This window comes from Acomys minous, assembly GCF_964271855.1.
Source record: "Acomys minous genome assembly, chromosome: 11".
Classification (NCBI taxonomy): domain Eukaryota; kingdom Metazoa; phylum Chordata; class Mammalia; order Rodentia; family Muridae; genus Acomys; species Acomys minous.
This window is the reverse complement of record NC_140492.1, coordinates 61877812-61902480: the sequence shown is the minus strand read 5'-3', so window position 1 is coordinate 61902480 and position 24669 is coordinate 61877812. Positions and strand designations below refer to the sequence as shown.

General features: G+C 42.8%; 1 protein-coding gene across 4 annotated transcripts in view; it reads left to right on the top strand.

Moving 5' to 3' along the window:
- Nucleotides 1–24669, top strand: part of OPA1 (OPA1 mitochondrial dynamin like GTPase) — a 74762-nt gene that overhangs the window by 34763 nt on the left and 15330 nt on the right. For all 4 annotated transcript variants that reach the window (XM_084802639.1, XM_084802640.1, XM_084802638.1 and 1 more), the window contains 10 exons: nt 409–473; nt 1142–1218; nt 5982–6147; nt 7914–8066; nt 8336–8444; nt 8992–9071; nt 11885–12025; nt 15155–15271; nt 16107–16200; nt 16532–16642. In XM_084802639.1, the coding sequence (XP_084658765.1) occupies nt 409–473; nt 1142–1218; nt 5982–6147; nt 7914–8066; nt 8336–8444; nt 8992–9071; nt 11885–12025; nt 15155–15271; nt 16107–16200; nt 16532–16642 (1113 nt within the window). The remainder of the gene's footprint in view (nt 1–408; nt 474–1141; nt 1219–5981; nt 6148–7913; nt 8067–8335; nt 8445–8991; nt 9072–11884; nt 12026–15154; nt 15272–16106; nt 16201–16531; nt 16643–24669) is intronic.

Here is a 24669-nt window from a genome sequence, read left to right as displayed (position 1 = left end):
AGAGGCAACGTTACAGCGTTGTCAGAAGCAGCAGGTGTGCAGTAGTACTTAGAGAAAGCTTGGTAGCCTGTCGAGAACTTGGATTCTCCCTTACAGGAAGAAGGGAGGCTCTGGGAAGCTCCACCTTGCTCTGCGTCCCATGCCCACCCTCTCTGCACCAAGTCTGTGCAGCCATAGAACAGTAAGAGCAGACTCCTCCCTTCTTGCCACTGGGAAAGGTTACTTACTGCTTGTCCCACTTGGTGCCACAGCAACTTTGTGTTGTCTTCTTCATTTCCACTTAAGAGAAAACAAGGGCCAATGTTACATAGCGTTAGACCGAGGTTCCCAATTACAGAGTACAGACTAGCCTTCAACTACCGCGTCTACAAGAAGCCATCAGACTTGAGCACCTTTCTTTCTCCACAGCAACACGCTTTAACCTGGAGACAGAGTGGAAGAATAACTACCCTCGCCTGCGAGAGCTCGACAGGGTAATAATCTGAGTGCCCCACCGTCTTGCACATACTTTTTACTGTGTCCTTACAGAGTTGTTGTTGATCTGGCGAGCTAAATTGCTGTGATATTAATGATAATTACTTAAGACAAGTTGTCTTTTCTACAATAATTTAAATTATAACATTTTAACATAATTAGGAATCTAAATATGTAGAAAGATGTTAAACGTCTTCTGAGAAAATTATGAATATTCTTTAATAGTCTTATTGATGTATACCTATATAATCTAATTTTTTTTTAGTTATACATTAGCTTTTTTCTTTCTTGATATTTACCAATATGTAGAGTCTACTTAATGGGAACTAGACGTTGTTTTTCTTTGATTTTAAAATAGCATCAGTTGTAAGACTCAGCACTAACTTACTATTACTGATCACTAAATTGTTTGTGTTAGTTCCTTAGCAGTTGTTATGTAGAAATGTCTGTTAAAAAACTGCAGTCAGAATTGAAAAAGGTGGACACTGTCTGATCCTCAGTCCTTATCTGAATAATGACATTCCTAAATAGACTAGACAGTCATTTGTTAGTCCTGCATCTTCAACCCAAAACTTAGTTGGCAGCCCTGTGGGTGTGTCCTCCTGAAGGTCATGACAGGACAAGTGTCGTGTCTGGAGACAATCCTAACTTGTATTTTGTTGCCTAGAATGAACTGTTTGAAAAAGCTAAAAATGAGATCCTTGATGAAGTTATCAGTCTGAGCCAGGTTACTCCAAAACACTGGTGAGTACCCGGCCTTTTCTCCATTTCTTTCTCTCTGACTTAGAAGAAAGCAGGGACTTCTGTGGCCTGAGTTCCCCCTGCACAGGGAAGGAGGCCAAAGAGTAAAGTGGATCTCCTTAAGAAACGGCTGCAGTTGTCGTTGGTCGGCTGGGTGTCTCAAGGCTCCTTTTGAATCTGGTTCTATCTTTGGCTTATCTTCTTGTTCTTAAGAAATACAGACTTGTGATTTCTATAGAATCATTCACACAGAATTCCATAATGTTGTCACAGAATAGCTTATGAGGACTGGCTATTACTAACAGGAGACGAGCGTCCTAGGGAACACTGGTCTATATGGGAAGAGTGCCATGTGCTTATTTTGCTCTCATTGCAGGGGCACAGCTGCTGACTTTGGTACCATGTATGTACTGAGCTGTGCACAGTAACATTGTCTAGTTTTATGTGTATGAGTGCTTGCCTTCATGTGTCTGTGGCCGCAGGAGCCAGAAGTGGATGCTGTATTCCCTGGAACTGGAGTTGCCGACAGTCGTGAGCTGCCCTGTGGGTGCTGGTGTAGAAGGCGTATCTTCTGATAGAGGCACCAGTGCACTCAGTCACCGAGCCCTCGCCCCACACCCACTGTTTGTTATATTTTTTTATTGCTTCCTACTTAAGATTTTTTTTAAAGTAGTAAGTTCATCCTTTTGAAAAATTGTCATATGAATCTTATATCAAGCTATCATCTTCAGCTCATGTTTATGTAAACATAGACATTCTTAAATTTATTGGAACAGGGCAGTATAAGCAACCATACTATACCATACTATACAGACACCTGTAATCCCAGCCTGCAGGAGGAACACAAATTCCGAGGGAGCCTATACTCTATGGGTAACCTTGTAACAGCAGCAAGGCAGGCTGCATGTAGCTCAAGCGAACTATATACAAAAAGCCCAAAATATTAGTACTGTATTTTAGTTAACAAATTACTTGTGCCTTAGTTATCTTCTTCTAATAAACATGTGGCATTTAAGAATGTATCATTCTGGGCACAAAACTATGCCTACCACAATTCATGATATATGTATATGTGATGTGTGTGTGTGTGTGTGTGTGTGTGTGTGTGTGTGTGTATCCCTCCCACCGTTACAAATTATCACACTGAATCAAGACACCAGCAGCTCATCCCTCAGCTTGCATTTGTTCTCAGTAGGTCCCCATCTCGGTGTCCTTCCTTCCTCACTGATACCCCTTCCCCTTTCTTTAAGTCATCAATACTTGACAAATTTTTAATCTCTCTTTGTTAAGAAAAAGATATCTGGTCTATTTTTACTGTTGACTGATTAATCAAATATATATGACACAAACTGTTGTGTCTCTTATTTATATTTTAAATGAGTTCAGTGACTTTGTATAATTCAGTTAGCTCTTGAAATTGCAATACAGATATATAGATCTATACATGAGTAAATTTAAAATGTATGTAAGTATAATTAATGACCGTAATACTAGTTGCCTTCCTGGGTTGTGTGAAGGTAATGTACATAAAACACGATGTATAAATCATCACTAGTGGATGGGGATGCAGTCAGTGGTAGATTGCCCTCTTAGCCAGCCACACAGGTGGTATGCGCTCTCTTCAGTACCACCAAGAGAAAGACAGCCTGTAACTGATAATATTATTTATGGTAGGAAAAAAAATGTGATCCTTGTACAAATTAATTTGTTGCCATAAAAAATAAGATTAGTTTTGTTTAATCCCCAAGGGATGTAACAGAGCTGTGAAAGGACAGCAAAAGGTAGTTCCTGTGGAGAGGGCATGGCTGAGAACTAGAACATCAGATGGCCGAGCGTTCTAGGGCTTTCTCTTCATCACAAAAGACAGGGTAGCCATTCCCAGTCTCAGCTGTTCATGCTGCAATGCCCTAAACATTATATACCAAGGATACTGCAGTGGTTGTCAACATTGTTGTTGTTGTCGTTGTCATCCTCATCGTCAGTCTTCTTGATGCTGTAACCCTTTAACACTGTTCCTCATGTGGTGAACCCCAGCCATAAAATTATTTTTGTTGTTACTTCATAACTGTAATTTTGCTACTGTTACACAACCTGTGAAAGGGTTGTTCGTCCCCTGCAAGGGGATTAAAACCCAGAGGTTGAGAACTGCTGCCTTAGAAGGTTTTGTTGCTATTGCTTACTGGCATAGTAGCATTGCATGGCACTTTAAGATGGACGCTTTAGATCTGTGAGTTACTCAGTGCTAGATCTGCACAGTAAGTACTGTATATCTTAATGGGATAAATTGTTATTTATCCTCAGACATTCTGCATACTTTATTCATATTTTAAAAAAAGAATCCAGCCAGGTGGTGGTGGCGCATGCCTTTAATCCCAGCACTCAGGAGGCAGAGGCAGGCGATTCCTGTGAGTTCGAGGCCAGCCTGGTCTACAAAGTGAGTCCAGGACAGCCAGGGCTACACAGAGAAACCCTGTCTTGAAAAACCAAAAAAAGAAAAAAGAAAAGAAAAGAATCCTGGGCCTTTAACTTGACATATAATGTGTTACAGTAACAAATGTATTTGTCCATCAATGTACATGATCTGCAAGATCCATGATCTGTGAGATATTGGTGTGTCATTAACACATAACCATCTTTTCTAGCACAATAATTGGCCGGTTTTATAGAAATAATACTTTTGTGAAATCCAAGATTATGGTATCCATGTGACTTTTGGTGAAAAACACTAAGTTTGCTTGGATTCCTTTAAAAGACTAAAACAAAAATGGTCAAAACGTATAGGTGAATCCCCTAACTCAAATGTGAGGAGTCTGAAGTGTGCTGTATTGTCATGTAAACCTTCGAGCGGATTGGTGTTAAGTAAAGCCAGCAGTAAGGGGATTGCAGAGCCAGGAGGTGAGAAGAAGAGACAAAACTTGGATGTTTGTGCCCATGGCTTTCTCATAGAGAGTGGTAAAGGACAGCGATAAGACAGGAGCTGTAAACAAGCTGTTAAGACTGTTCGTTCAAGTAAAGAGACTGGAAGCAAGGAAGCGTGGAAGAGGCCATGCAACTTGAACTCGGATAGCAGCAGTGCAGGTGACAGTCTTGATGTGAAAGGGCACGCAGAAACTAGAACTGACAGCTAGATAGGGACTGGGTGTGTAAGTAATAGGAAGACAGGCTCTCTTACAGCAGTCATCCCACCCAACGCTAAGTGAGTCCTCCTCTCCTAATCTCCCCTTGACAGATAGGGACTGGGTGTGTAAGTAATAGGAAGACAGGCTCTCTTGCAGCAGTCATCCCACCCAACGCTAAGTGAGTCCTCCTCTCCTAATCTCCCCCTTGGGGTGACGGTCAGAACCTGGCCACAGCAAGGTGAAGCCTGCAGCTAGGCCAGTGCTCCAGGGGAGAGGTGGAGACGACCCTCACTGGGCTGTGCCCACCCAAATGATCACAGTATGGTTTTGGTTTTTTTCTTGTCGGTTTTTGTTTTTGTTTTTCCTTATTGTTGGTTTTTGGTTTTTCTTGTTTTCTATAACAGCAGAACTTATTTCAGTGGAAACCAAATAAGTATTTTTCTTGAGATTTTAAATATTTGTGTAGTGGGAATAGTTGTCTTTTCTTATTTAGATATCTTATTCTATTTTTAATTATTTCTTATTTATTTTATGTATATGAGTGCTCTACTTGTATGTATACCCACATGCCAGAATAGACCATCAGAACACATTATAGATGATTGCGAGCCACCATGCGGTTGCTGGGAGTTGAACTCAGGGCCTCTGGAAGAACAGACAGTGCTCTTAACTGCTGAGCCATCTCTCCAGCCCCCTAGATATCTTATTCTTAAGAGCACTTTAAAGGGCAGAACTTGGAACTTAAGTATGCATCCTTTATACCATCACCTTAGCTATGAAGTGCTGAAACACTTTGTATGGTGATACCTCATATTTCTACGCTTTGTGATAGCTTATTAAATTGTAAAAATTACATCAAAAAGCTTTCAGCCTTGGACTCTACAGTAAACACCTACAGTGTCTGTTAGGACTAAGTAAATAAGCACATGAAAATGCACTCAGATTATTTATTAGAGGTCTGCAGCCGCAGAGAGATGCCACTATGAACCCACTAGCCAGGCTGAGAGGTGAGACAGGCTGTGAGTGTAGCACATCATGGACCCTCCTGCTCTAGGAGTGGGGGTGTAAACCAGTGGGAGATCTTAGAAAAAAAACAGTGTGTTAAAAAACTAAACAAAAAACTGCCACATAGTCATCCATTGCGATCCTAGATGTGTACCCACAGAGAAGAAAGGCATGTCTCCTTATAGAGACCTCTGATGCTTTCTTTGTAACAGCCAACACCTAGAAATAGCAATGACCATCGAGGGCCAGGCTAAGTCAGTGTACACAGTTGGTGGTGCTTAGCAAAAAAAAAAACAAAAACAAAAAAAAAAAAAACAAAAAACCAAGTGAAATGGTGATACAGCACAGATTTCAAAACAAGTGTGTTGGGGGAAAGAAGACAGATGGAGCAGTACATGCTACAGGATTACGTTTAGGTAGTGCTCTGGAAAAAAAACAGTCATAATAACAACAGCAAATAGAGCGGTTATAGATCTGACGGGAGATACTTATCCTGACTCACAGATGTAAACATACCTCAACTTTATCAACCCTTCAAAGATGTGTAGGTAATTGCTGTAGCTAATGATACTTCAGTCAAGCTATTTTTAAAAAGTTTAATGCCACAGGGGCTTTCTTGAAAGATCTCCTTTTCAATTTCAGGGAGGAAATCCTTCAGCAGTCTCTGTGGGAAAGAGTGTCGACGCATGTGATTGAGAACATCTACCTTCCGGCCGCGCAGACCATGAACTCAGGGACGTTCAACACCACAGTGGACATCAAGCTTAAACAGTGGACCGACAAGCAGCTTCCTAATAAAGCCGTCGAGGTTAGGCTGTGATGTCATTAAATGAGTAATGGGCACCGTCGGCGGGGCTGGCTGCTGCGGCTGTGGGTCTCACTTCTCTCTCAGTCCCTGTCTTTCCCTGTGGCACTAACGCGTCATGTGCGCTCTGCTCCCGCCCCTGCTGGAGCCAACCTTGCTGCCAACAGGAAAGATTACAGATGAGGTGCTGTTTCTGGTTGCCTAAAGGCCTCATTCTTCTAAAAGTAACATTTAATCGAGCCAACAAACTGGCGTGAAGGCGAAATAACTTGAACTTCCGTGACTTGAGCTTCTGTAAGGAGTATCTTTAAGTGGACTAAACGTTTAAACATGACCATTTTTACATTTTTCTCCTGGACCTGTAACCTATAGCATAGACATTGCGTAAGGACCTGCTAAGTTTGGGATAGCTGCCCTGCATGCTTAGCCACCCTGCAGCTTCGTCTGAGAAGCCGGGGCGATAACGTTGCCCACCTGCCAGGGCTGCTGTCAGGAGCAGATGAGCTCATACGGAAAATGCTCAGGTAACGCCTGGCCTTGCACAGTAGCCGCTCAGGGCCGTCTGCATTACCGACGGTTGTCCCGCCTCTTGCTCCGGCTGAAAGCTAGTGTGGCCTGGATTCTGAAGGGTTGCTCGGAAACCTGTGGTCAATACTAAAGCGATTTTGTTTTTCACACCTGCCTTGGAAATAGCATCGGCTCTGTCCTGCCCTGCAGCAGTCTTTTCTCACCTTCCTGGGCCTTTGTTTCCAGCAGCCCTTGCAGCCTCTGCCTGTGTTGCATGTTGCTGAACTCTGCTCATTTCTTGATATACCATGAAAATCACTGGAGAGCTGCTGCCTCTTGTCACTACTCTCCTCGCAGTGTTCTGGGTGTGTCCTGAGCTGGGGCGTGTGCACAGCCAGAGCTTCCAGGCGTGAAACTAGTCATCAGGACATCAGGAATTCTCTTTCTACTTTCTGCCCTGGGCTTTATGCAGAGGGGAGGAAGCTGTGGGTTCATTCCCTCCCTGTGCAGGCCATGGTTCTGCATGCCTGTCATCCCAGCCCTAGGGAGGCCAAATAAAGCAGGGGATCGCCTCAAGTTTATAAAAGACAAACAGAAACCACCAGCCCCACCATCTAGCTGTAGATCTTATTCCTAATTACTTTCGCCCTCTTCATTTCACGGTTGAGAGGAATAAAAGTTAGCTAAATAATAAATACTTTGTAGTGCTGGAAGCTTTTCGTATGAATCTGCTTCCAGGCACAAATGCAAAGATGACTGGCTCAGTGAGTAAGAACTTAAGTATGGTGTGGTGTGGAAGCAGCAGGCCGACTCAGATGGGTTAGTGGGTGAAATAAGTGTGTTGGCAGACTCGGGGTGCAGGGCTCGCCTAGTGGAGCCAACCCTGCTCGGCTCAGTAAGTGGCATCCTGGGGGAATATGACTTATTGTGCCCAGGGTGTTCTCAAGCGTTAGAGATGTAGTTTTGACGTCTCAGTTCTTTAAAATTGGCAGCATTTTTTTAAAAACAGGGTCTCTGTGTGTTACCCTGGCTGTCTTGAAACTCACTCTATAGGCAAGGCTGGCCTCGAACTCACAGAGACCACCTGCCTGTGACACCGTGCCCAGCTATGCTGCATTCTTATTCGTGTGCAAGCATTTACCAAAGTACAGGCATTTCCTGATCGGCTACTGTATCACAGCTGCTTGTTTCGCGTTATTGTCTCATGTTACATGTTTAATAAGAGGAAGCAATATAAACACCGATTTCTCTTTTATACCTAGGTCGCTTGGGAGACGCTACAGGAGGAGTTTTCCCGCTTCATGACGGAACCCAAGGGAAAGGAGCATGATGACATCTTTGACAAGCTGAAGGAGGCTGTGAAGGAGGAGAGCATCAAGCGGCACAAGTGGAACGACTTTGCGGAGGACAGCCTGGTGCGTCTGTCCGCCTCACGTCGCCCATGTGCTGTGCACTCGCCTTCCCCTCAGTTAGCGCTTTGACTTCAGCCACAAGAGACTCCGCCTTATTTTTCTGATTAAAAACTGGCAGGTGCAACCAAGTAGAAGGAGCTTGCGCATCTCTGTGGGAGTGGCCCACTGTTGTGTGGTAGTTGTTATGCTTGATTCTTACCAAGTTGACCGCTCAGCTAAAATTACTGATGTGTTTCAAACTAAAGTAGCCTTTTCTGCCATTACCGTTTCAGAGGGTCATCCAGCACAATGCTTTGGAAGACCGGTCCATATCAGATAAGCAGCAGTGGGATGCAGCCATTTACTTCATGGAAGAGGCACTTCAAGCTCGTCTCAAGGATAGTAAGTAGGGGCGTGAGCACTGTAAAATATAAGCACCGGGCCAGCGAGATAGCTCAGTGGGGAAAGCCTGATATCCTGGGCTGGGTCCCGGGAACCCACTGAGGAAACAGCAGACTCCCAAAAATTGTCCCCTGACCTCCACTCTCGCACTGTGACATGTGCACTTCCAAATTCACGTACATGCCCTATATGCACATACAGAATAAACTAATTTTTAATATATGATTAACATTTCAAAGTCCTTTTCCTGACTAGTTGAATGTTTATTTGTTTGATTTGTTTGTCAGTTGCTGTGTGACTAGTAAAGAGAATAATTATTAAGATGAACCCCAGATATTTATATGTAGTCCTTCCTCAAAGTAATCCTATAAACAATTGTACTTTTCATAGATTTTAAGCACATACATAGTTGTCATACTTTTGTCATAACAATTATATAATTGTTTCCTTATTTTAATTAATTTTATATTAATATAGCATTTAGAAATAATAACACGAATATCATTAATTATAATTTATAGCCTTGGAATTAATTTTTATCTTCTAGCTGAAAATGCTATTGAAAACATGATAGGGCCAGACTGGAAAAAGAGGTGGATGTACTGGAAGAATCGAACCCAAGAACAGGTAGGAACAGAAGCATCTCTGTTCTCGTGATGACATTTTGTTCATGGTTTAGTATGACTAGGTGTGGTGGCTTTCTGTAGCCCAGGCTGGCCTTGGACACACACAGGGTCTCCTGCTTCAGCCTCTTACTTGCTTCGATGACAGGCATGGGCCGCCACATCCAACTTCATTCTGCTCATTTTAGCGTACAGTCTGGGGCTGGCGAAGATGACTCAGTGGGTAAGAGTTCTCGCTGTGTAAGCACAGGACTTGAGTTCAGCTAAAGTCCAGCATGGCTGCGTGAGCACCTGTGACCACGGTGCTCTGGGAGAGGAGACAGGACGATCTCGGGGGCCACTGGCTGCCAGCCTAGCTCCAGGTTCCCCAGGAAAGCCTGTCTAAGGGAGTAAGGTGAAGAGTGACAGCACAGGGCACCTAATGTCTTCCTCTGACCTCTGCATGTGCCCACAGGTGCCAGCAACCACACATGTGAACACATACATTACACATGCGTACTCCAGGACCACATTCACACATACTTATATGCATGCACACACATTACACTCACATGTTCGTGTGGTTGATGATTCTGTTCATGTCAGTTCCCTAATTAAGGTTTAAAAAAGAGTAGTTAAGCTAGAGAGATGGCTCAGTGATTAAAGCACGTGCTGCTCTTCTAGAAGACACAGGCTAAGTCAGTTCCCAGCAACCACAGGACAGCTGACAGCCAGCCTGTACTCTAGTTCCAGGGGATCTGATGGCTCTGGCCTCTGGGGACACCAGGCACACACATGGTGTGCATACGGACATGCAGGCAAAACACCCGTACACAAAGTAAACGACGCATGTCATCCCCACACCCGCCCCTCTTACGCCTTCTGAGCTCTTAGAGCTTCTTGTCCTGTCCTTCACCTGTCTCCTCTACCTCGTCTACCGCAGTTCAGTCCCTTTTTCTTTCTTTTTTGGTTTTTTTGAGGCAGGGTTTCCCTGTATAACCTTGGCTGGCCTCGAACTCATAGACATCCACCTGCCTCTGCCTCCCAAGTGCTAGGATTAAAAGCTTGCTGTTCATAAAGGGAAATGCATAAATATAATAAAGAACCAAAATACATAAATGAATGAAATAAGGAAAAGAGGTGATATCCAGTCTACTTGCTGTTGTTTCCTGTATTCCGGAATCTACTTAATTAGCAAAAAGAACGTTAAAATGTGGCACGATTTGAGGTAAAGAGAGTAAAATACTCCCATTTTTCTTGTTTTCATTTTCACTTTAGACAAAATTAATGAATTATAGCACCGAAGCCATTTCTTTTCCGGCATCCCACACTGCTTGTTTCATAAGCCCCCTAAATTAAGCGATTTGACCCTGAGTCCGCAGCGCATCTGTCTCCGCCGTGCAGATGGGCTGGGAAAAGGTCTGTCTAAAAGAACTTGCAGGGCCCTCCATCATAGGTGTCTGGCTTGGACGCTGGAAGAGACATTGATTAGGAACAGCTGGTATGTGGCAGCTAACCTCGACGGGTTGGGCAGGAAGCCTCCAGAACAGTCAGTGGTCGCGGTACTTGCCTCAGCAGCTACTGCTAAACAGACTCGAAGCAGAAAGAGACAACTCTGGCATAGGTTGTTTGTCTCCAGAGTCCTGTAGGAGAAGCAATAAATTCATTTTAAGGGCATTGCAAAGAGTCTCTACACCTGGAGGAGGAATCTGGAAGCCCTCCTAGATGAGCCTTCACTCCTACCCCTGCCTGCCTCTGGACACACGCGCGCGCGCGCACACACACACACACACACACACACACACACACACACACACAATAAAAATGAGAAATGGGAAACCGTGCTGTTTTATGGCTTTATGTAACCTTTCTTTAGTTTTGTAGGAAAACCCCCCTTTGAAACATTCTCACTGTGTCTTGGTGGAACAGATAGCCAGGATAAATAAGAAAGACGCTTTCTTTGGAAGGGTTTCTTGTTTTAGCAGTGGATTAGTAATGATGGGACTGTAGGTGTGAAAGTACAGGCCTGGTAGAGAATATTCCATTACCAGGATTCCTTCCCACTACATACCACATAGAATAGAGTTGTATGTTTATCATCCATGTCAGAATAGAAGACTGAAAAATAACAAGATGGGATGGAGAGATGGCTCAGAGGTTAGAGCACTGGCTGCTCTTCCAAAGGCCCTGACTTAAATTCCCAGCAACCATCTATAACCATCTATAGTGAGATCTGGTGCCCTTTTCTGGCGGGCAGGCATGCAGGCCAAACACTGTATACACAATAAAGAAATCTTTAAAAGAAAGAAACAGAAAACAAACTGAATTGGACAATATCAGAGTCTGACTTTGAAACTTATAATTAGTGTGTGTGTTTTCTTCCTTTGCTGAGGTTAATGCATGGTTGCAAAGAATAGGCTGAAAATGAGTTAAGAGTTCTTCAGGAATAGTTTGAAGTACGATTTTTAATGGAAGAGCCTTTTTTTGAAAAGCATCAAACTAAATACTTGCTATTTAATTGGTTAGAGAAGAAACACTTCACAAAGTCTGAGTCCATCTCGGCATTTATAGAACACTGCTTCCCCACACAGGCCCGCATAGACTCATTTCCTTAGATCTAGCCTAAGTCTTTCCTAAGTGAAACACTCCAGCACAAGTGCAAGATTCGAGGGCTAGGCACACATAAGACAAGCGTCTCTACATTCATAAGCCTAGTTTATAGCTTTTGTTATCATTAACAACAGCGGTACAGTCATAATACATTCATTAAAATGGGTCTCGGTTGTCACAAGTGCCAGGTGTGAAGTGTCTAAACAGCCTTCTCTTCGCTTGTTGAAGTGTGTTCACAATGAGACCAAGAACGAGCTGGAGAAGATGCTGAAGTGTAACGAGGAGCACCCAGCTTACCTTGCCAGTGATGAGATTACCACGGTCCGGAAGAACCTGGAATCTCGCGGAGTTGAAGTAGATCCCAGCTTGGTAAGAAATACCGTCAAACGATGCGGTTTCCCTCCGTGGTAGATTGCCTGTCTAGCAAACACAAGGCTCTGGGTTCATTCCTCAGCTCAAATTAAAAACTAAAAAAAGACCAAAACAAAGCACAAGAAATACCATCAAAAGTCAGGTGTGGTGACAGATACAGCACTTGGAATATGGAGGCAGGAGCTGCAGGTCGTCCTCAGCTACAGAGTGAGACTGGGGGAGTCTCACGCTACAAGAGACTCTGTCTCAGAAAAAGAAAGGGGGTGCAGGTCTGCTTCCTAAATCAGTGTTCTTACATGTAAGTGCTGTATTCCTGCCTCCAATGAGTTACATAGAAATCTAAGCACTGTATCCTGCTGTGATCACATGTACATTTACTGGCTTAATTTAGTCATTTGACTATAAGAAGAGTAACAATTTTAATTTCAGTTTGCTTTATATGAGTAGCTTGAGAAATTAAGATTTAAAAATCTGGGTTCCTACAAAAGGAATAAAAGGCATCCAGACCTTGCCTTGGCTCCGTTTTACAGTTTTCAAGTACAGCAATTCACTTTTGTCTAACTATGGCCCATGTCTATAGACAGATATTTGTGTCTGTGTTGGGAGGCTGGTTTTTTATGATAGTTGTGTGTTTGTTTGGATTGCCTGGAACTCATTATGTAGGCCAAGCTGGCCACAAATTCACAAAGATTCACCTGCCTCTGCCTCCTAAGTGCCATACCAGGATTATAGGGGCATGCCACCATTCCCAGCCCCATATGTAATTCTAATGTTTACAGGCAATGTAGCTCAATTAGATTTAGGGGGGTGGGCATGCATTTTAATTTTTTATTGCATGGATAAGATCGTTGGATCCTTTCTCATCTCCTTCGTTCCTGACAAATATGAGAGCAAAGTCTACACATTAGGCCACCTTTTTTCTTAACTTCATAGTGCTTATTTGCAGCAGATTTGTAAAAACAGTTGCTGGATCTATATTTCCTGTGACTTAGAAGTTAGAATGTAGGGGACTGAAAGTCTTCACGGTTAGCTTAAACACTGGAGAGACGGCTCAGCAGTTAAGAGCACGTGTCCTTCTCACAGGGGCCTGCGCCTGGTTCCTAGCACTCACGTGTTGTCTCACCCATATCCCCAACAGCTGTTCAAGAGGAACTGTTCATAGGTGCACAGACATACATGGAAGCAAAACCGCCCATACACATAAAATAAAAATAATCTTAAAAAAAAAAAGAAAAGAAAAAAAAGCTTGTGTGAAACCCAATTAGAAAAATAAATCTAGTGAGGAAAGCAACCTGAAAACCTTCTAAGCCACCATGACTGCTTTTAAATATCACCTGATTTCATGTCTCTGTACTTACTTTAAATTTTACCTGAGATCAGAAAAAGATAACTGGTAAGAACCGAAATGCTTAAGCCACTGTGCATGACGCATTGTCTATAAATTGAACATGACTTAGTTGGGTATAGATCTGATTTATCTACATGGTCCTAACTCTCATTAATAAAAGGCCAGGAATGGTGAGTTTGAGACCAGCCTGAACTACAGAGTTCCCGGAAAGCCAGTACTACACAGAGCAACTGTATCTCAAGAGGAAAAAAGAGAAGGCCATGCAAATTGAGCAACCACCTGTAATTCAAAAGAGGAAAATAGAAATGCTCCAAAACCTGGAACTTTTCCACTCCAACCTGACGTCACAAGAAAATTCTTCAAGTGACAATATTCAAAATGCAGGCATACACTCTGGTAGAGCATAAAATTATGTTTAGACTATTGCATAGGGTGTGTACGAAACGTGAGTAAATATTCTCTTTAGGCCTTTAGCCCACCTCCAAGGTGTGTATGTAAATATTATAAAATCATCCCACCCAAAATCCCACCTTCAGAACACTTCCATTCCATGTATGTTAGGTCAGCAATACTCAAGCTTTATGTGCTTTGGTGCTTTTAATCTTATGGCACGTAGTTAATGCAGGGGGGATTTTCTCTTGGAAGTAGAGTGGAACAGGTTGCTATTTTTTGCAGGCAAGAACACCTCAGTTTTGGTTTGGTTTAGTTTGGTTTTTATTTTTTTTATTTTTATTTATTTATTTATTTATTTGGTTTTTCAAGACAAGGTCTCTCTGTGTAGCCTTGGCTGTCCTGGACTCACTTTGTAGACCAGGCTGGCCTCAAACTCACAGCGATCCACCTGCCTCTGCCTCCCGAGTGCTGGGATTAAAGGTGTGCGCCACCACCGCCCGGCCTCTAGTTTGGTTTTTATCCTCATAACACTGTTTAGTACAAGAATATGGGCTCTGGGTTGTCCTGCAGTTCTGCCGTGTTCCTGGTACTGCCCCCTTTAGGAATTGATAACTCAGCCCCACTTCTGCCTCTCCAGAAGGTGTAGGTATTTGTTCCGCCCACTAGCATTATTGCTGTTCCTAGATGTGATGAACAATAAATGCTCTGATGGGCCGTAGTGCCACAGTGGTGGGGACACTGTTGTGGCAGCAGTGTAATTTAGAAAGCATTACCTTCCAATTGCTGTCGGTTGGTGGACGTGGTTGAGAGCAGCTTCCAGGTCCTAACTCTGTCCTCCGCCAGGGTTTGCAGGCTTCGTACTTTCCCTGCCTTGTTTTCCCTCTGCTAGCTAGGCAAAGGTCACTCCTTACCAACCTGCTCTGGGCAATGATTGTTTGAATATAGCTACATGCTTGCTTAGAACCTAAGCAATATAAATCTAATATCTCACTTGAAAACTTTGTAAGTGGATTTAAAAGGTTGGTAGAATAAAAATATTCCTGTTGCTTTCAATTAAATTTTTTTTCAAGACAGGGTTTCTCTGTGTAGCCCTGGCTGCCCTGGAACTGTCTCTGTAGACCAGGCTGGCCTCGAACTCACGGAGATCCACCTGCCTCTGCCTCCTAGTGCTGGGATTGAAAGGAGTGCACCACCACTGCCCAACCAACAGTTTTTTATGTTTGTTTTATTTTTTGAGACAGGACTTCTCTCTGCCCAGAAACTCATCTGTAGACCAGGCTGTCCTTGAATTCAATTAACTTTTCAAAGTAAATGTGGTATACAAGTAACTTCTCAGTGGTAGGCACCATCTGTCTTAATACTTAGTTTTTCTTTTCTCATTTCAGATTAAGGATACTTGGCATCAAGTTTATAGAAGACATTTCTTAAAAACAGCTCTAAATCACTGTAACCTTTGTCGAAGAGGCTTTTATTACTACCAGAGACATTTTATAGATTCTGAGGTGAGGCTTCACAAAGCAAAAGAAGTAGTTTTTAGTAATAATCGTTGAAAGATGGTTTAAAAAAAAAAGTAAGCCTCAGGTTTACTATGAATTTTAAGCCCTTGAGCATCTGCAAGAAAAGACTGTGTAACTTATGAATAATAACCTTTTATCTTGTCAGGAATTTACCAGTTTAGGAGTGACTGACTTGAATGTGTATTATCAGGGGCTATAAGGACGTGGAAATAGGGATAGTCGCTTGTACCCCAGAGTGGCTTGAAACAATTCTATGTTTATGTTTAAGAGGAGGATTATGTAAAGCATAGCTATTCACATGTGTGCTGGAGACCATATAGCAATAGTATTTTATGATGCAGTGTGTGTGTGTGTCTGTGTGTGTGTGTGTGAGTGAGAGAGAGAGAGAGAGAGAGAGAGAGAGAGAGAGAGAGAGAGAGAGAGAGAGAGAGAGATACACATCACTGAAATCTTGCTTTCCCTTAATAATAAACTAGACATACTTGTAATGGACATAGCTCTCACACCTTCTAAAGTAACCCCTAGGTGGCAGCAGATTTCTGTTTTTTGGGCTTTTTCTTACAGCTTTAAAATAGCACTTGGAAAAGTTCTGTTAATCTGTGTTGTTATTAAATTGAAGCTCTAAGTGTTTTTCTGGAGTTTTTTTCAGCTCAAAGAAAATTGTATGTATGTATGTATGTATTTATGAATGAATGTATATATGTATTTATTAGGTAAGCACTAATATTTTTACTGAAGCTCAGGAAATAAGTTCTATGTGTTTAATAAAGGCTTTGTTTTTACATTTGCCTCTAACGTTCCTGATCGTTCACTGCTTCAGCTGGAATGCAATGACGTGGTCCTGTTTTGGCGAATACAGCGCATGCTGGCAATCACTGCCAATACATTAAGGCAGCAGCTTACAAACACTGAAGGTAAGGTAACTCCTAAAAGCAGGTTGATTAGAAAAACCTTAGACTCATAACCTGCGTTGAAATAAGTTACAATTAGAAAATGATAGGGATAAAAGATGCTATGCTTCCATCAGGTAGCATTGCCGTGGCTGCAGTCTGTGCGTCTGTTGAGTGGAATGGCTTAGGAACATGTCCTCATCAGACTGTGGATAAGATTCATGCTGATAGATGTGAGCCATGTGAACTCAGGCATAGCTGGCATGCTGGTAGATCATTTCCGTTGTGTAAGGAAATGTTTCATTCTACACGTTCATAAAAACTGCTCTTCTGGGGTTTTATTTACTCTGAACAGTTAGGCGACTGGAGAAAAACGTTAAAGAGGTACTAGAAGATTTTGCTGAAGATGGTGAGAAGAAGGTTAAATTGCTTACTGGCAAGCGAGTTCAGCTGGCCGAAGATCTCAGTAAGTACTTCTACCCCTTCCCCTCCCGCGTCTCTGCACCTGCTCAGTCTCAAGCTCAAAGAGAAGCCACAACTGCCTGTGAAGACCTTGTTTTATTCTGAATTGTTAAAATGAGACACTGACCTAAAATCTTTTCACTTCTAAATACTTGAATGTGTGTTTCCTAGGAACAAAGATTTTTCTCTTAGGAGCTCTCAAAGTCAGAGTGTCGCTGTATCTAATCCTTAGACCTCATTCACCTCTCACCGAGCAGCGTCCACATAACAGTGTTCAGCTCACTCCCTAACACAGCTTTTCCTTCCTTGCTTGCTTCTTTCCTTCCTTCCTTCCTTCCTTCCTTTCTTCCTTTCTTTCAAGAATGGTATTTAGAAATCAAGGTCTGAGAACTGGATATGTCTGTTATTAGTGAAATATTAGTCCTTAGGTCTTCTCAGTAGAAAGTGTGCATGCGTGTGTGTGTGTGTGTGTGTGTGTGTGTGTGTGTGTGTGTGTGTGTGTGTGTGTCACAGCCATACAATACCCACACATGCATGCCCTCTCCTAGTCATGTGTATCTATTGAAGACTCTTAGTGGATGCTGACCGTTTCGCATTGTATCCAGTTCTGTCCAGTTTGTTCTTGCTTTGCTCTCCCACTGTAGTTCTGACAGTGAGGAAACGGCTTCTGGTCTCTTTAACATAGCTGCTTGTTTTGTTCAGTCCTCTTAATGTGTAACTGAACTTTTTGCTGATCCTTCTCCCCCACCCCATTACAAAAATGTTCTTTTCATCCATCTTGGACTCTTAGCTGTCTCATACCAGACCACATCACAGCACCTCGCCCTGTGTGGACGCCCTCTTTACCTTGCAAGCCATGGCATCCTGCCAGAGGCTGCTCCTCTTCATGAAGTCCTTTCATGATCTGACCTGTGTGCCAGGGATCTGCCCATCTCATCTTCCCCACATTCTCTCCCTTACCCATCTCCTGTGGGTCCCTCTCCCCAGAAGCCAGGCCAGGCTTCCCTGAGAAACTTACTCATCATCCTGCTTGTACTCCAGCACCCTACAGCACGTCACCCCACACAGATCTGCATCAAGGGGCCGGGCTGCCGACACCCTGCTAGCCTTTGGCCTTTGCACCTGCAGCACCCCACCCACAGCCTTGCCTGTTGGAAGCACGTCTGCTTCTAAGTGCTGCTAAATTCCTCGTGTGGAGCCTTGCCTGGGTCTTTGAGAGCCCAAGGTGATCAGAGGAGAAAGAAATAAAATACTGTGTGGGAAGAAGGTTTTCAAGTTTGGGAGCAGTTTTTAAGTTGAGTTTATAGTTCAGCAGTCAGTCACAAAAATGTCCAGAAGAGCCAGGCAGGATTTTGTGCCTGTGCCCGTGCCGTCCCTGTCCCTGTGCCTGTGCCTGTGCCTGTACCCATCTTGTGGCCATCCCTGTGCCTGTGCCCTGTGCCCTGTGCCCTGTACCTTGGGACCGTGCCTGTGCCTCAGCCTTGCTTTCCCTTCCCTCTATGCCACCTCATCCAGTTTTTTCTTTCGGGTTATCTAAGCTTCCATTGCTTTCTCTTGGAACTCTTTCATTTTTCTTTCTTTCTTTTTTAATGTATATACCTCATTTGTTTCCATCACTGTCACATTTGGCTGGTTCCTGTCTCTTCGGCAGTATGTTTAGGTTTGTGCTGCTGTGGAGGCCCTGTGTGCAGGCCTCATACAGGGAGTCCTCAAAGCCCCCAAAGCCTCTGTGCTGCAAGATGCCTCTTGTGAATCGCAGGGACGTCCGTTCAGCAAGGGTTTGGAAATCCTTGACTCATAATTCCATAATTCCAAGACACTTGTCATTGTCACAGTGTGCACAATTTCTATATCCCTCAGGACATAGCTATGACACTGTAAATTTCTTCAATGAATTTTACCAGCTTCTGCATTTTTAAGTGACAAAAAAGTGATGTGCTTTTTCATGTTTTATAATAGAGCCTGCAGAGTCCCGTTATTTTCCAGTTGTAACTTGATAATTTAAAGAAAGTATAGTACTAACTCAGATATGCGCTCTGTCGAGCCAAGTTCCATGTTCTGGTGACTTCCCTAAGAAAGCAGTCATATGGCCCCCTTGAAGTGATTTGTGACGTTTGTGCAAACAGAGTTATGGTGTCAATGTTCCGAATAATGTCCTTAAAAGCAGAGGTTTGGCCCATGACTCAGCTTTATCAGTCACATGAATGGAGATGAGCCATGGCTGCCCCGGAGTTTAAAGAGTCCTGAAAGCCCTTTCCGTACTGTTTCTCTTGGGTCTGAGGACGGGGAGTATAGCCAGGAGTGCTTCGAGCCACACTGCCCTCTAGGGTTATTAGTCACGGCTGTATTAGACGGAACAAGATGTCTAGTGTGGCAGAGGCATTTGGGATAAAGTATAGGACAATCAAGAGATTGAAGTATAAGTTCAAACTTGTAAAGAATGGTGTCACGTAGAGTTTACTAACACGTTGGTAACATTCATGTTTTGTCACTCATAAGTTTACCTGGTGTTCAATCATTCATCACTTTGGATGTTCACCCACTGGTTGTTCAGTTATAAGCAGTTTGTCATTCTCTCCCAAAGTAAAGCAGTGAGACTAGGGTTAGGAAGATGGAAGAAATGGGAAGAAAGCCCACTTCCATGTCTGTCAGCAAGGAGGCTAACTTACAGAAGCCAGGACTCTGGACACACAGTGGTGTCCACAGCTGGAGTGCGGGAAGGACAGGATGAGCCTGGAACTCTTTAGAGTAAGTAGTAAGGATGTGTTTGACGTGTGATGTGTCGGAATCACATGACACAGGCACTGTTTGATGCTGCAGCTGGCCAGACTTCAAGTAATGGAGACAGTGACAAATTGTAGCTTATTGAGTGAAACACGAACCTGTGAATTAGGAATCATATTGGGAGGGGGCAGGCATGCAATTAGTGGTGAAGAATAGAATGTTTATCTTACCACCCAAAATATCTCAACAGAAAAGACGTACTATTAAAAAATTGTTTTCAAAGAAAATACCTATTAATTTTAACTTTTCTCCACTGGTATTGTGAAGAAAGCTGAGCACAAATCAAAATCCTGTATCACCTCGTGCGGTGCCTTCTTTTTTGTTGTTGTTTTTGGTTTTGGTTTGGTTTGGTTTGGTTTTTGGTTTTTTGGGTTTGTTTTGTTTTGTTTTGTTTTGTTGGTTTTTCAAGACAGGGTTTCTCTGTATAACAGTCCTGGCTGTCCTGGACTCACTTTTGTAGACCAGGCTGGCCTCGAACTCACAGAGATCCTCCTGCCTCTGCTTCCCGAGTGCTGGGGTAAAGGTGTGTGCCACCACACCCAGCACTGAGAATCTTGATAGTAAGAGTAAAAGATTTTTATAGTGTCTAAATGTGGAGCCAACTGTGAAGATAGATAGCTATTTGGGTTACCTATGGAATGTCTTTTAAAGATTTATGTATTCCATGTATCTTTGCTCTGCCTGCATATACATCTATATGCCACAAGAGGGCATTGGGCCCACTGTAGATGGTGGTAAGCTACCACACGGTCCTAGAATTTTTAATTTATAAGAAGGCAAAGCTCAAGGCTTTAGAAAGTATAATTACATAGTTAACCCTTTGTATTGGGATGTGTATCTAGTGGAATGTCAGAGACAGTCCCCTGGTGTCAGCAGTGGTGCCGCTTTTTATTATCCTCAGTCCTCCCTGCCATGCAAGGAAGTTTGGAACTGAGACTTTCACTCTGACAACATCTGGTTAAAGAAACATGCATATGAGGTCAGTAGGTGAGCTGAAGGAAGCCTGTCCTCTTTGTATGATCTGGAAACTGTCTCCAGACTGCCAGAGCCATTATAATCAGCCACCGCAAACCTGGATGTTTCCTCTGTGCTGGTGTCAAACTTGCTGTATATCTAGAAAAACTTTGCTCAACTTGCTCCCACTTACTGAGTGCTTGGTTTAAGGGTTCCAGGCCCCATCCACCAGGGCTCTGCCTGAACTCTCTGGGCCAACTCTCCCAGCTTGAACCACAGCCCCAGGCCCCAAACTAAAGAGCGCTTCAGTGTGCTGTGTTCATAGCTGAGTCCTAAGGCCCGGTGTGAGATACACCACCCTCCAAATTCTAATTGGCTGTTACTCTAACTTTAGGATTTTTGTTGAGCAGGATTGAGTGTTGAAGTTTCTGTGTATTTCTTCAGATTCACTAATATAAACATGAAATTAAAAATATGTGAAATATAAAGACAAAAATGCACTCTGGCTGGCACTGTGCAGGCTTATTGTAATGGTATAGTTGAATAGCCTTCATGTTAAAAGCTGTAAAAATCAAAGAGGATGTTAATTTAGAATTTTGCAATATCCCCTCTGCCCGCCCCCAGTTCATCTGCTCTGCTGACTGCCTCCGCCCTGCACGAGGTGGCAACAGCTGGCCTTTTTAGCAGGCCTGGGGGATTAGAGAGCAGGAGAGCAGCAGCGTGCCGGCCTCTTGCCTCTGTTGACTGGTCTTTATTGTTTGATGCCTGAGCCATCTCCCAGACAGCAAGCAATTGTTACTGGAAACTTAGAGTTTGTTTCTCTTGAGCATGTACAATGCTGCTCAGGCGCCTCTTTGTGTTTCTTCACGTTCCCAGTCTCTTCTTATCCGCCATCCTGTGCTTTCTCCTGATAATTAGAAAGGAGCAAAGATACAACCTTTGTGTCTTAGGCTGTGTGACATTCACTTGTGACGCCAAAACTTGGCTACAGAGACCACAGATACAAGGGGCTTTTCTCTGAATTACCCGATATTCAGCAACAGAAGTCATGCATACTATAAGAACTCAGCTCAGCATGGTTAACATTATTTAATGACTGAAAACAGACGTATTTGTTCATTTTTAAATTATGATGACAAAAAGCAAGCAACAGGAGCATGCTCTAAGACTTCATGTGCAAACCTATGATGAGGAACTTACCAAAGTCGCCTAAGTCTACAGATGCTTTCAGTGACTCAGGTACCATCCTAATTAATGGGCTAGTCATAAGAATGTCTTCGTTTTAAATCTGAATTAAAAAGTGGGTAGGTCATAGCTAACAGAACCATAGCTAGTTGGAATGCTTTTATTCTCCTGTGTTCAGAAAGGGAGAGTGTCAGGTGAGCCTGAGATTTAATTTCTGTTGATTACTTTGTATTTCTAACCTCTGGCGTCTGCTGCTTCACAGATAAGATCAGTGGTCCTGGGAGATGGGGACTAAAAACCACCCCATAAAGGCGATTTTATTCTGAATGTAAAGCCTAAACTGCATGGACATTCTGCGATTCTTGCCATTCCTCACCATCGCTTACTTCCTCACTCCCAAGTATTTCCTGGAGATCTATTCACAGCAGGGCCATTTCCTCTTCCTTAACTGGGACATATACACAAATGACCTCTTTTGAAAATAATATGTGACTGTCACAAATATGGCCGCATAACAATTTTGTTTCTGTAAAGTAGGCAAAAGAAAACAGTTTTAATACGATTTAAAGAAAAGAGTGGCTTTGAGTTTAGCACCTAGGTCCAGAGGGGAAAGAGAGAAGCGGGCACAGGACAGATGGCTCCTTACTGCTCTGCCGAGGACCCAGGGTCAGTTCCCAGCACTCCCATCGAGCGGCTCACAGCTGCCTGTCACTCAAGCCTCCGTAAGTGCCACATACACACGTGCTGCATGCACATACATGCAGGCACTTCACATACACAGAAAGAGAAATAAACGCAAGGTGCAGTCAGAATGACAGGGAAGAAAGCCTGAGGAGCCGGGACTGCGGGCTCCCAGCTTTTCTCTCAGCCCTCTTGCCGTTTCTTTGTCCTCCCCCCGCCTGGCTCCTGGCTCCTGGCACATCTTCGTCCCTTTTTTCTTACTCCTTCTTCTAGGTCATTATCGTTTCACCTAAGCCAATATTTTCCCTCCTACCTGGTTGCTTGCCTTCCCTCAGGGATTCAAAGCGTACTCAGCTGCTGCCCTGGTTGTGTAATTGAGCAGAAAGAATACTGCCTTCCCACACATAACTGTAAACCCAGCCAGAGTAAGCACTCACAGAAACATTCTCATGTCTAGAATGACCAGCCCACCCTAGCAAGGAGATTGAGTTTATTTATGGGTTTACTGTACCCTGTGTTATACATCACACATGGCCAGTGACTCTCAATCACGATTGTAACACTGACTTCATTAGCCCTTCTCTGCACTTCAGAGGGAGGGGCTGGAGGTGGCTCAGACCGTTCCTCTGTCTCGCCAGAAGCTCCTGTCTCATCTCTGTGAGTGGCTCATCTTTTCTGTATTCACTCTGGTACCAACCCCTCCCTCACTGACTTGTATCTGACTTTCACTGTGTGCAAACCTCTGATTTATGGGCCCCCAGTGATGACTCCCTAGTTGCCAGTCTCTCCAATTCACACACACACACATAAAACCTTTAATAAAGTTCTGACGTTAAGAATTTAAGTGTATTGGAACACATTTTCTTTGGCATTCAAGTGTTTTGAAATAGTTATTTCTAGAAAAATATGTTTGTAAAAAGGAAAGATTAATACTTTTTACTACAAGATAAACACTTCTGTTTTATGTTACTAGTGACTCTAGGACATCTTTTCTGGATAAAAGTTACTACTTTTGTAAGTTCTGCCATTGTGAAGGTATTTTTCATACTAAGGTATAATTGACAGAGCAACTGTGAAAAACAAAGAATTATTTTTACCCTGAATCTGCATGCATGAGGCGGGCTCTGTTTTGTTTTATAGCCAAGAAAGGACAGAGCTGGCACAAAGAGTAAAGTAATCCTTAGGGAGAAACCTCTGTGGTAGAGAGAGAAGTAGTTATTTACACATAGAATTCCCTATGACAAGGCCTCGGGATGTTCTTTCCTGAATTGATGAGGAAATGCAGGCTCAAACTGAGCCTTCAGATGAAATGGCATTTTTCATGGCCCAAGTCTGGTTTTTAAAGTCATAATTGAGGAATAAATTGGTGTAAGATTAAAGAGAGATTTACATTATATTATATAGGCTACTGTATTCAACACTTCATTAGCAAATATCTTATTGCTTTAAACACAGTTTAAATGATTTTAATCATTTACAAATTATAATTTACAACTCATTATTATAAATGAGATTATAATTACAAATGAAAATAAAACAATCTTATTTTCAATAATCTATGAGTTGGGTTTGTATTAAGGATGTTGTTTGTTGGTTTTGTTTTTTTTGTTTTGTTTTGTTTTGAGACAGGGTCTCACTGGGTAGCTTTGACTGGCTTGGAATTCACTATGTAGACCAGGCTGGTCTTAAATTCACAGAAATCTACCTGTCTCCATCCTCCAACCCAAAGTGATGGAATTAAACATGTACCTAACCACAACCTTTAAAGCAGTGATTCTCAACCTTCCCAATGTTGTGACCCTTTAATACAGCTCCTCATGTTGTGATGACTCCAAACCATAAAATTATTTTTGTTGCTACTTCATATCTGTAATTTTGCCACTGTTATGAATCATAACCAACAAACAGGTTGAGAACCACTGCTGTAAAGCAAATTCTGTTTATGTGCTATTGTGGAAACCAGTGTCCATATTTAAAACTAGAAATCTGGGGGGTTTTTTCCTCTTATAAGTATTATTTTTTCCTTAATGAGCAATATTGGAATGAAATAATAAATTTAAGGTTGGGATGAATGTTTTTCAATTTTTCTTTTAAAGATTTTTTTATGTATATGAATGTTTTGCCTGCATGTATGTAAGTAGACTATATGCATACTTCATGCCTGAGGAGACCAGAAGACGGCCCTGGATCCCCTGCTACTGAGTTATGGGCCATTGTAAACTGCCATGCAGGTGCTAGGAATTGACCAAGTCCCTCTGGAAGGGCAGCCAGTGCTCTTAGCCTCAAAGACACCCCTTCTTCAGCCCTACTTTTTCAAATTGTATGTTTTTATGTATTCTCTCCTATTCAAAAATGGGAAAAATAGAATCTAGTAATGGGAATCCAAATATAATCACAATATAATCTGGTTTATGACAGTATATTAAA